Source organism: Heterocephalus glaber, unplaced genomic scaffold (assembly GCF_053883595.1).
Source record: "Heterocephalus glaber isolate CG9 unplaced genomic scaffold, H.glaber_assembly_v1.0 deba00001497, whole genome shotgun sequence".
Lineage (NCBI taxonomy): Eukaryota > Metazoa > Chordata > Mammalia > Rodentia > Bathyergidae > Heterocephalus > Heterocephalus glaber.
In genome coordinates this window covers 71,327,598-71,340,505 of record NW_028258320.1, presented here as the reverse complement: position 1 = coordinate 71,340,505, position 12,908 = coordinate 71,327,598, and the positions used below count along the sequence as shown (strand labels likewise).

The following is a 12,908-nucleotide window of genomic DNA, read 5'->3' as shown; positions in this document are numbered from 1 at the left end:
ATACCCAACCCTGGTGTGTACAGAGGAGTTCAGAAATTCTGAGTATGACGGGAGCCCCTGCCTTCTAGGCACCATTAGCTTAGGTGGGGAGGTGAGAACTAGCCATTCATTCATTCATGCAACAAATATTTGTTGAGAGGCAGCCACATGTAAGCGTCGTGCAAGGTGTGTGGGACACAGCCCCGTCCTCACCATCTAACCTGAGACATCAGCCTCGCACGGCCTGGGTGATGCACGCTGGCTCCATGGCAAGTGCTGGAGGAGAAGGCCAGGGTGTGCTGGGCACCCGGGCGGGGAGTGCCTGCCGCAGACACACTTGCCCACCTGCCAGCTGCTTCTGGAGGAAACCAGTGTCTCCCTTTTGCTTTTGCTTTTACTTTCACTCTTGCTTCCCTGCTATGACTTTTATGACATTTTTAATGTGAAAAGTATTTGGTTTTTGTTGAAAATGAGTCACATACAAAAAAAGAAAAAATAACTCATATATGATCTGGCCACCCCAAAAATACCCACTCTAGCATTTAGGTCTATTTTCTTCCAGTATTTTGTCTTTGTGTTTTTACAAAACCATGTAAATAAGATTATTGCTCACTTGTTCCGCATGACATAAATGTGAATGAATCATCAAATGTGCTTCAGACTGTCGTTTAGAATATCTATACAGTTTAACCAATCTTTTTTTTTCTTTTTCTTTTTTGTTCTGCGAATCAAACCCAGGCCCTCACACGTGCTAAGCACACGCTCTAGCATTGAGCTACACCCTTAGCCCAAGTTAAGTCTTCTGCTGGACATTTGATTTACAGTTTTTTCACCATTATAAATAATATTTCCCTGAGGATCTTTGTATCCAATTGTAATTACCTACTTCACATCTCTACACTTACTAACAAATAGGATTTACGCCATATCTACCTGTAAAATTAAGGAAAGCTCCGTAATACAACATAGAGTATAACTAGGAGACCTGCACTGTAGCACAGCTGAGCAAATCTGTAGAACAGAGATTTCCTGGGGAATGGCAGCCCCGGAGGCTCACAGAAGAAGTGGGTCTCGAACCTGATGATCCAGACTTTAGTCCGATGTTACTGCAGATTGTCAAAAGACTTTAGCTTGCACTTTGTGCTGAGCATCTTTAAGAAGCACCTTTTTCTCCACCAGCTAGGTTCTGGCAGCCTCGGTCACCTGTGTCGACCACACATCTCAAGTTCAAGTTCAGTGATCCACAGATGTTTCACCTGGGTAAGGATTAAAAAGACTCCTGGCCTTCATCCCAGACCTGCTCAATCAGAACCTGTGGGGCAGGATCTGGCAATCTGCATTTTTCAAATGCTCCTCCAGATGGTACTAGTGCAAGGTGTCCAAGATCCAGGATTGTAGGAGGAAGCCCTGGCCACGACGTGATAACAGGTGCAGTGGCCCAGAGCAAGGGTTCTGGTGGGAGACGTGACTCAAGCCCTGGGCTGCCACTCCCCACCATGTGGCCCTGGGCATTCTGCTTTGCTTATTTATCTGTTTCATATCAAAGGAAGATAATAATAGAAAGAGCCCTCCAGGAATGGTTGTGAGGACTGAATGAAGTGCCACTTTTCAATGAATGTTTCTGGTAGTTGTGTTTTCATTCCTGTACATCATTGTACACTAAAGCAGGAGGTGAAACCCTGTTTGGAAAAGTGGCCTCCCAGATGAGTCTCCTGTCTGGTACCTCCCCTGCTTTCCTGCCCCCGATGGTTACCAGAGGGAAGCTGTGTGGTGGCATCTGAGTGGCGCGTATGCATCCTTGGTTAGGATCCAAGGCAGGCTGATGTGGAGAAGTGTGACTGGAGAAACTCCAGAACCCTCAGGGCTAGAGGAAGCAGCCGGAACTTTCATTCCTGGTTTGATCAAGGTAGTGTAAAAGTGGACCCCAAAGGTCTTCAGATGGAAAACTGGGTTTTAGGTTTCACTTATTAGCTCTTGTTAAACCCACATACTCATTCCATGCAAATTGTAGGGGTGGATCACTTTCACTGCTGTAGTATGTATCATGTTTTGAACTGCTAATAAACTTAATAGAATCCACTTCTTATTCCCTAGTATATTAAGTCCGTTCACATCCACTGCTCGACATTCAGGGACACTGCCTTAGGAAGTATTTTTGTTGGAAACACACAACAGACACAGTTCAGCTGCAAAACACTTCTCAAAAAGACCTTTTTTCTTCATCTCCAGCTTGCAAAGAGCTATTTGCATTCAAGGAATCCTCCCGGTCAGCCTTAATACCTACAGAAAGTAGAAGGGACTTTTGCCTTACTGGTTCGGGAACCAGTTTCAAAGAAACCGAATACTTTTTTTTTTTGGTACCAGAGATCGAACTCGGGACCTTGCACTTGCGAGGTAGGCACCAGAACCACTGAGCTAAATCCTGGGCCAGAACCAAATACTTCTTGACCCTCCCCCAGAAGCTCCTACCTATCAATGCCCTCCAACCCACAGCACCCATTGCCACAAGTGGCCCAGTTTCCTCGCTGTTGTAGTGCTCCACATCTGCCATGAGGGAAAGATAGGGCGCATGGGGTCTGACCAACCCCAGGATTCTCAGAGCGCTTGGTGATTGAATAGGGGTGCTATAAACCAGCAAAACTGAAATCCACTTACTTCTGAGAAGAGATGGGCCATCTTGGGCCAAGGACAGCGTGGGCAATACAGTACTGGAGCCGCCTCAGCATAGGTTGCAAAGAGCCAGAAATAAAGAGGAGGGATAGTGAAAATATAAACAAGGGAAAACACACACACATCCACACCAAGAAATAGAATCCAGGAAGGTGGAAATAGACGTTTGAGCAATTTCTAACTATCCTGTTCTATTCTAAAATTTTAAAACATGGCATTGAGAGTCATCACAAGGAGTTATGTTTGTGGGATGTTGGTTATTGGGGTCAGGGCAGAGAAGAGATTTTATTTTAAGAAAAACCAGAAAGTTGGGAACAATCCAGATGTTTGTTGGTCCATGATATTAAGTTCACATTTGATTTAAGAATGCAGAAATAGGACATATAGAACCCCTTCTTGGCAGCCTGCTTCTATTTTAGTGATAATTGAACCAATTAGACACATGAGCATTAAGGTTTTTCTTCTTTACTTTTAAGGTCAAGAAAAAAAAATTAACAGCAACCTCTTAGTAAGGCCTGTGCATACCACGACTGTCTGTCTTGAGAAGTCTGCTGTCTTTGACAAAGTGATTGCAAGATCCTTGTTCTTGTGTGTGGTGAAAAGCTAAAAAATTACAGTGCTGTGCCAGTGTTTGTTGAAGTGATCATCCTGAGATTGCGTGGGGCTTATCTCCTGGTGTGATCGGCACAGGCCTCTCAAACAGAGCTGTCTTAAAAATACAGATCCACCCGTAAGATGTGTTTTAATTTTGGTCTAACAGCTTTAGGATTACCCGTCCAGCCTATATCGCCAGGCTTTTGTACAAACAAGGAGCTTACACAGAACTCCCAGTATAATGGTGGTTTGAGGGAGGCAAAGCCTTGTTTGGCTGATTGTGTTATGATTGTATGAAGAACAAATAAAGGCTTTCTTTCCTTCAACATAACAGTTATGTCTTACTCCTCACTAATAATGCCACGTTTTCATTAGAAAAATATTTATATAGCCTGATGTTATTCCTAACGTCAGTGCAATGTGTTACCTCTAGGTTGAAATCCAGTTTTAATCCTATAGGCTAGAAAAATAAGTTCGATTCTCCACAATTGAGTTTGGAAACTGTTGATTTTGGTGCTTTACCTTGGGAGACAGAAAGATAGAGACCCACGAACCTATCCATACATGTGTCTCTATACACATGAAAACTTCTGCTGCCATAAGGAGTGATCATATTTGTTTTCTGAATATCTCCTCTGTGATCTCAATAAATGCTTTCAGCAAACTGATTGACTCCTTCTTAACTGGACAGCATTATACTTTCTCTTGCCGTCCTCTCCAAAGAAGTTTAGTAGCTGTTCTTTGACAGTTGTTGCAATGGCACATTGCAGTTTTATTTTCTAGGTTTTTATTTAAAGTCTCTCTTAAATAAAATAGAATGCACCATTTCAGGGCTGGTGGGTATGTACTTTCAGCTGAGGGGTGACCGCCGAGCACCAGTCCTGTAAGATCCTGCAAATCTTATTTCTTGTGGCTACAAGGGCTGCAGCCACCCTCTCTGCAGCTGGCTCACAGGGTTGCTGGAGGCAGAGTTCAGATGTGACCCTGAAGCTGCAGGGCACACAGGCTTGGCCCAAAAGACTGAAACAGTGAAATCAGAGGTGAAGTTGGATAAAACTGGTCTGAGAACTTTTTTGTTTTGTTCCTGAATGGAAAGCAGAAAGCGATCCAGAAACAGGAAGACAAAAGTTTCTACAAATTGAAACAGGAGCCATAGTTAAGGCTTCATAAAGTGAATTTGAAATTACTTTGGCCTTGTATTAGGAACCGAGTGCTTTTTGAGTTTGCCAAATCCATCTTGAAATGTAGTTAGATCCTGCAAGTATATTTGGGCAGGAGATTTGAATTAGAATATTAGAACTTCAACAAGACTCATTTTAATCAGCTAATTTGGCATTTTGAAAGGACTATGGGTCACTGTAATTATGTAAGGGATGTGTAGTCATTAGCTTCAGTATTCCTACTTCTCATTAATATCTACCCGGAAGAGAGCTGTTGAATATGAAGCTATCACCGTTGCCTAAAAGTGAACATTTTCACATGAAATTGTGGCTTATTTTCCCTCCCAGATGCCTCTAGAACTGATTTAAGTGCTGGGTCCACCCAGAAGTCCCTTTAGGTGTCAAGGCCGTGTCTCACACACCTATAAGGGACCGAGACTTTTAAATCTCAGCAGCTCAGCTGGGCCCAACCAAAAGATCTGGGGCAAGACTAGCTTAAAAGAGTAATAATAAGAATCACAGCTAGAGGATGTTTTCGCATAGCCTCGATTCCTGCCATTAGACACTGAAAACTCAGTCCCCAAACAGCCCCTGCCACTTGGCACCAGATTGAGAAGCCCATTAGCAGTGCCCCTTGGCTGTGTACAGAATGAGGGATTGAGCATGCGACTCTTGGTAGACTCGGAATGTACTGCTGGCCTTTGTCAGAAACCTCACGCCAAGCGTAGTCTTACATGCCCGACCCATGTGACGTGACAGGGCTGAGTGAGGGGTTCCTTTTTCTGCCTGTTTGTCCTCAGAGTATCTGGCCTGGCTTTATAGCACTCAGAAGCCAATAGAACAATAGAACATCACTCTGTGAGTGATGACACTTTACAGCCCTGTGTTCAGTGCTTTTTTTTTTATTACATTAATACAAATTCTGTTTGTTTAAAACCTATTTTATGCTTAAACCACCTCTCACAATAGCTTTTACGTGTTGTTTTATTAAACATGCCATGGGGCCATTGAGACCTTGGAACCCTTGGCGTCACCCTTTTACTGCCTGCTACCATGTGGCACCAAGAACGTGTGATGTTAAACTGGGTACCGATCCGAAGCTGGTGCGTCGGCCTTTGCAGATACTACCTCATTTCCCTAGGGCCACCCATTTGCTTCATGCTACAGCACTCTTTCTGGAACGCAGCATGCCAGGAATGCGGATGGTGTCAGGCAGAGAGGAAGAAGGAAGTGGAAGGATGGATTTCAGTTGTTGCAGTGATGCCTGCAATGACAGTGTCTCCACAGGCCGGGGACGTTACTAAGACATCCCCAGTAGACTGATGCCCAGCCTGCACCCCTGGGAATAGCTGCTCCCACCCCTGGGTCTGGCACCTTTGGGATTCTTAGCTTGGGCGAAAGAGTTTTCCTGTTCTGTGCCAGCCGTTCTCAGATGTGGTTTGCGTGCATGTTATCAGTGACCAGCTGCTTACTCCCAGTCAGTCACCATAGCCAGCGGTGGGCACTTCTCGGCTGTCCGAGGGAAGGGAGAGATTCACGGCACGGTTAATCCAAGACAGGGAATAATGCAAGAGTCACATTTTAAGAATCATCTTTAGTTGGCTTTGTCTTTACGTAAGTGCTTTACCTTCCTAGTTATATTTTGCTTAAACTAAACTTAATGTTTAAAATGTTGTCTTTAAACTTTTTATTATACAGAGTAATCTGTGAAAAAACTAGAAAAGTGTAAGAAATTGAGAAGAAAAAGGTCATCTATATTCACACAATTAATAGTTCTTTTGCTGAATAAGTATCTAGACATTTTCCTCTGGATATATACACACATAGTTACACATTTTTAAATTGAGTTTTGTTTTTCATTTTACCAAGTTGTAATCATTGTTCCATGTAGATTAATTTATCTCAGCATCATCACTTTTGCTGGCTACATGACACTCAGTGTTGTGAATGCACAATTTCCTTCTTCCAGTCTCTACTGGAGTATTTGTTATTTTGAAATTGTAGTGATTAAGTGTTAATACGCACATTCTAGGCATACTTGTACCTGTGTGCATGTGTAATAATATACCCCTGTAGTTAATGACTAAAGGTGGCTATGCTGGGTCATTTTAATTTTCAAAACTACATTCCAGAAGAACAGTACATCCATTCCTATAATAGCAATTATCCCTGTATCCCAGCTGGATATCAAGTCCTTTCTCCTATTTGCTAACTTAGTAAGTGAAGCTGGGGAATGACATCACCATATTTTACCTGTTTATTTACTTTGCTATGTGAAGTTAACCATAGTAAAATATTTATTATTTCTGCCATTTTCTAATAAATTATCAGTTCATACTTCTAACTAATTTCTTCTATAATAATTTTCCTGTTAAATATTACATTTATTTTTAATTTATTGGAAGACATTTATTTACATTCCATGCTCCACACTGCTTGATACTAAGAGAAAGAAGAAGTGACCAAAGCCTCCCACAGTTTCTGCCTTTAGTAGTGGCCATTAATCAAATAATCACACAAATTTGAGAGTAATTGCAGTGCATGCCAAGAAGGAGCACCACATGGTACAAAGGGAGGAGATGCAATTGATTCTCAAACTTCAGCAAACATTAGAATCCCCTAGAGGGTTTGTTAACATAAAGCTGACTCTCATTCCTTAGGTCTGATGGTAGGGGAGAGCTGAGAATTTGTACTTCTGACATGGACAATGCTGATACTGGTAGACCAGTATCTCCAGTGGAGGGACTTCATCCTTGACTAGGAAGGCCCAGACTTCTGAAGAAGAGATGCTTGAGCTAGAGTGCAGACATCACCAGGTTGCTCCTGTCCTGGAAAAGAGCTTGTGCAAGGGCCCTGTGGTGGGAGGGAATGTGCAGAGGAAAAGAGACTGAGCTCTTCCAATGTGTCTAGAGGAGGGAAAGAAAAGGGAGAGTGGTGTGCCATTGAGAGCTGGTTTATAACCTTACGTTTAAATGTAATTTCAGATTTAGTTGTTAGAAAGAGGTTGTTGCTGCCGGCCATTGGTATGTATGAATCTCACCTTCTCATTGCTCTAGGAAACCTCACCTGAAGAGGAAACCATTGCCTTCAAATTAATAGGAAAATCGGGAACTAGATTCCCATTGGAAGGGAGGAAAACTAGTACACTATAAAAGGAGAAAGAAATACTTGCTTTCAATTAACAAAAACAATACTCATTTGATCCTGTAACCCACAGACCTGAAGTGCCCCATCCAACGATGCCTGCCATAAAGAAGAGGGGAAGTGATGGGTCTTAGCAGGATCTTGGAACACACAGTCAGTACACTTCTTCTTAAGCCTTTCCTTAGGTAGCTGGGGGGGAAAGGAAACAGGGTAAGTATGACGGGATTCAGGAGTATTGTAAGAAGCTGTGAAACTGGTGTAAGGGCAGTAAATCGGACAAGGTAGAAGCTGAGTTTCTTTCTTTGAATCCATGAAGAGAGAAGTGAAATGACAAGATCTACACCAGTTTAATTTAGTGAGAAAGATGTAGCAAGACTGCAGTTAGGTGTGTTTTCTTTTAATCATGCTCCATATATGTTAAATATCTTTCAAAGCAAGTTTAAAAACTACCAATTTCTTAGCCATGAGAGTTTTTATTCTTTAAAAGGAAAACCATTTCTATCATCTTTGGAAGTACTGGCTTCCCTCCATTCTCTGTGTCTTAAACATGACTTTCCATCTATGTTGAAATAAAAGTGACAGCAGCTAATGTTCACTGAGTGTTCAGCTATGTGCCAGGCAGTAGGCTTAGCTCTTCCTCTTGTTTCACAGGATCACATTTGAGTGCATACTTCTTTTGTCTCTTATTATAGATGTTAAAAGAAGACCCACGGTCAGGGGATTCTAGGATTTGACTCTGGATAGTCTGATCTCAGTCTCCACACTCTTAACCAGTTAGCTATTTTGTGCCCCACCCCAAGTCCATTCTTCACCTGGGGGCAGCAAACCCTAATCATAGACTTAGGACCTAAAATTAAGGAAGAGCCTGTTCAGTACCAAGTATGAAGTAAAATTTGCAAATGAAAAGCACAAGTAGAAAAATAGTTCTAGTTTATTATACAAAATATGTTAGTCCTAGTCCTAAAACACGGAGGTACCGACTAACACCAGTGGTGTGGAGCACATCAGAACAAGGGAGGACACCCTCCCAAGATTAAGTTCTTGTTTTCAGCTAATGGAGCTCACCTGCCAATCTCCTTGTCTTTCTGCCTTCCTTATTTTCTTCCCTTCTCCCTTTCCTCCTGTTTCTCCAATTTCCTTAATTACAATGGAAAAGTTTTAATTTCAAAACTCCTTTGAAGATCTGGGTCATTTAACCAACATTTTTTTCCCTTGGGATTTTTTTTTTTTTTTTTCTGGAGGGGACAAGATGTTTTTGTTTTGTTTTGTTTTTGAGACGATTTCTTGCTATGTTCCAGGCTGGCCTTGAACTCAAGATCCTCCTACCACACCCTCCCAGAGTGCTGGAAATATACCTGGCTTAACCAGTTTATTGCAGACACACACTCCGAACTCCATACAAGGCTGGTTGAGATGGAATAAAGCCAGAATGTCCTGGTCACTCAGCCCCTGGAAGGACCAGTCTTTTCATCAGGCAGTTTGGGGAAGGTGACTCTGAATCTAGAAAAGGAGAGAGAAAGTGGGCAGCTGCAGAAAGTCTGGTAGAATGAAGATGCAGTGTCTGCTGGGGGCCTACTCCCCCTGGAATCTCAGGTAAAGTGCATGCCATGCTTTGCCATGGGATGGGGGACACTTGTGTCGCAGCAGCAGGACCCCACATTCCTCCCTCCATGCATTCTAACCCTTTCCTGAGGATTCTGTACCCTGGTCTCCTCCTCCACCCCAGTGCCCTGTGATGTGTAACCTTCGGGACAAGCCAGGCTTCCCTGAGCCCCTCTGTCCCTCCCCAACATTTTCCACATCCTATTTTGACCTGCAGTGACTTGCAGTTCCCCAGCAGATATTTGAAAAGAGAATGAAATGATTTACATAATTAAAACAAATTGCTCCACGAGTGTGAGGATCCATTGTTATGGTATAATAGAATGATTTAGATGCTTTGTGAGACACAGGGCTGGGAAAAACAGCTCTGCCACCCTGGAAATGCAATTACTGCTCCACAAAGCTCTTTCTGGAGAGGCTTAGGGCCAGGGCACAGAACATGGCAGTTGTCTCTGGAAGAGAGCAAGAGACTAAAATAGAAGTCTTAACTTTGCTAGTCCCGCTTCTTATCTTTAAGTGTGTGATGCAATTCCTGGAGCCCAAGGGAGTATCTGTCATTTCCCTAGGTCTCCCCATCCTCCAGGACATTCTTCTTCCTATGTGTGTACCTTCTACCTGTATCTGTTCTGGTTTCCTGATGTCACAGAGAAAGTGTCTTTGAAAACCAGTTTGAGTCAGGCATGGTGACACATGCCTGTAATCCCAGCACTTTGGGAGGAGGAGGCAAGAAGATCAGAAGTTCAAGTCCTAACTGACAACTTAGTAAGACCCTGTGTCAAAAATTTTAAAAATTAAAAGGTCTGGGAATGTAGCTCAGTGTGAAGGCCCTGGGTTCAGTCCCCAGCACTGCAAAAAACAGTAAAGGGAAAAAATAAAACAGTTCACATGTCAGATTAAAAGACACCAAAGAGACATGACAAGTAGAAAAGTAAGTGCAGTCCTAGATTGAATCCTGGAACAGAATGGGGTGGGAGAAAGCAATAAAGAACGTTATTAGAACAGTTGGTGGAATTAGAACAGGGGCTATGTATTCGGTGTCAGTATTACATCATCGCTACGTTTCCTGACCTGGGAAAATGTTTTCCAGTGCTGCAAAGGAGCGTGATATCTGCAGTGACTCTCCCATGGTTCCCAGCACCAAATGCACATGTGCAGAAGGAGAGAGAGGCAGAGTGTGGCAAAGTAAAGGATGGTCCTTGAATCCAATGAAAAGGATAGGAGCTCGCTTCCTTATTTTTCCAACTTTCCTGTAAAGTTTGAATTCCTTTCCAAATAAGAAGCTTTTAAAAAAGCACCTTAGGAAGTCATGCTGGCCTTGTAGCACTGGCAGTTACTCATTTCTTAAAAGAGAAATGGGGAGGGCTAGAAGAGGGAAATAACACGCACACTCCAAATAACCTTTGTGTGAAGAAGAGAAAGCTGAACTTTGCAATTATGTTTAAGGCAGAGGAGACTCTGGATCTGGCCGAGGCCCTGCTGACTTGAGCGTACAGAGAGCAGGCCTTGCCTGGATGAGTGCAGGGTGTGGCCATCTCAGGCCTCTCTGTAAAGCTGTAAAGCTGTAAAGCTGGAGAGGGAGCCTTTCGTGTGCAGGGAAAGAGCCTGCGCCTCCCTGATGGGGTCAGGGAAGGCTTTGTCATTTAATTTGCATGGTCTATTTGCCTCTAGCTCTCATAAGGAACAAAATGAGTTGACTTGGAGTTCCAGTCCATGTGGAATGTTAGATGAGACCAGGAAACACCCGTCACCAAGTCCTCAGCAAGCCAGACTTGCCAGCCACAGCCTGCGGGTTCATACATGGCGGCTCTGCCTGTCCATGAGCTGAGGTCCAGGGCAAGGTAGGACAGGGGCAGCTAAACCACCTCGGACGCCCCCCTGGGTTCTGCTCAGATGTCGGGCTTGAGGGCAAAGTGGGGCTCACTTGGGCCTTGCTGCCCAGCAGTTACCAAGCCGTGCATCCATCGCTCTGCGGAGTATTTGGAAAGGTGCCTGGCAAGAGCCAGGTGTCTCACCTCCGTTTTCCCTTCCTGTTGTGATGCTGCAAAGCTTGGAACATAACGTGGGAGAACAGATAGGGATCTAGCAGAGGTCAGTCAGGAGCCAGGAGCCAGGAGCCAGGTGAGGCGAGCCTGGCAGTGACAAAAAACTGGAGAGGCTTCTCAGAATTCGTCCCTTTGTGGCCATGGGGAAGGCAGACTACAAATCCCTCCATTGTAAATGTTGGCAAGAATTTTTAAAAAGCTTAAAACTGAGCAGGGCAAACCAATACATTTGTAGGCAGAATGTGGCCATGGCCTGCCAGCTGGCAACCTCTGATCTGATCCAATCTACTCATTTTACGAATCTGAGAATCCAATTCCATAAACAGCCATTGGATTCCAAGAGGGTGCTGGCAAGTGACCTGTAGAGGGCAAGTGACTGGCCTAGGATCACACAGCAAGTTGACGGCAGAGGTAGGCACCTTCACTACATCAAAGTGTAAACCTTGGATAATGTTGTTTGACACGAAAACAAAAATATGGTTAAAAGATGCAGCTTCACAAATAGGAGATATTAATTCCAAATGTTATTTTAAAAGACAAGTAATTCTATCGTTAAATACCCTAACATCCTACTTTTGCCACACGTTTATAGAAATACCTCCTTAAAATTCACCCAGTAAGTTTCTGCCTAACAACAAACTGTTTAGAAAGAAATAGGTTTAAAGATGGGGTTCAAACTGTCAGCAGCAAGAGGAAAAAAATACCTCTTCCCATTCTTAAATCATTTGTTTTAGAAATAAAGTGGATAGATATGGCTAGATAGGACTTCATTCTAAAGAAGTCTTGTCCTTTTTTTTTTTGAGACATGATCTCACAACGTAATTTCCAGCTGGCCTTGAACACTCTATGTAGCCCAGGCTGGCTTCAAGGCAACCCTCCTGCCTCAGCCTCAGAGTGCTGGGATTATAGGGGTGCACCCACTCCTGGCTATAGTTCAGAAGTTTCTCATTTCGCAATAAAGGATGTTTAGAATGGAGTGGCCCTTCGGAGGGCCTGAGGTGATGAGAGGCTTCCAGGGCCATACACTCCGGCCTCCTGTCCAGTGCTGGGCCCAAGTAAACAAACTAAAGCTCTCCCCTGCAGTCAAGTGGACATGGTTCAAAATGCAGGCATTGCCGCTTGTCAGCTTTGTGACCTTGCGGAAGGTACCAAAACTCTGGGTTTTCTCATCTTCAAGTGGAGCTGGGAATGGCGCCTCCTTCAGAGAGTAGCGGCAGCAGTGACTAAGACAGCTTCCCCAGGACATCCTCATGGAGCCTGGGAGCCGCACATACATGGACGATCCCATTTCCGGTGTCCCCCTTCCCCTCCACTGCTCTGGGAATGAATGGGGAAAGCACCCCTGAAATGAGCAGGAGGGCAGGGCACAGAAGGCAGAGGTGGCCGGAAGCCTGAGGAAAGATGTGCCCCTCACTTGCTAAGCAGCTGTACCGCGTAGAAGCACCGCCTACAGCACAGCTATGTCCATTGGTATCTAATTTACCACGTAAAGTACGGTATGTAATTCGGTGGGTTTTTAAATATGTTCAGATACACGCAACTCTCGCCATAGTCAATTTTAGAACATTTTCATCACCTCAAAAAGAAATCTTGTACCATATGGCAGTCACCCTCAGTCTCTCCATTCTTCTAGCCCTAAGAGACCACCAAGCTCTATAGATTTCTCTATAGATCTCTTAGATCTATAGATCTGCCTTTCTGTATAGATCTGCCTGTT

The 12,908-nt window shown here is 43.8% G+C and overlaps 1 protein-coding gene across 14 annotated transcripts in view; it reads left to right on the top strand.

The window, feature by feature from the left end:
* Positions 1-12,908, top strand: part of Vti1a (vesicle transport through interaction with t-SNAREs 1A) — a 416,873-nt gene that overhangs the window by 300,195 nt on the left and 103,770 nt on the right. Inside the window, exon 9 of one of the 14 annotated variants that reach the window (XM_087185696.1) lies at positions 8,846-10,009. The exons of 12 other annotated variants lie outside the window; for them this stretch is intronic. In XM_087185696.1, coding sequence (XP_087041822.1) covers positions 8,846-8,969 — 124 coding nt within the window. In that variant the 3' untranslated portion in view covers positions 8,970-10,009. Of the gene's footprint in view, positions 1-8,845; positions 10,010-12,908 lie in introns of those variants that run through there. One more of the 14 variants, XM_087185703.1, reaches the window with a different exon arrangement.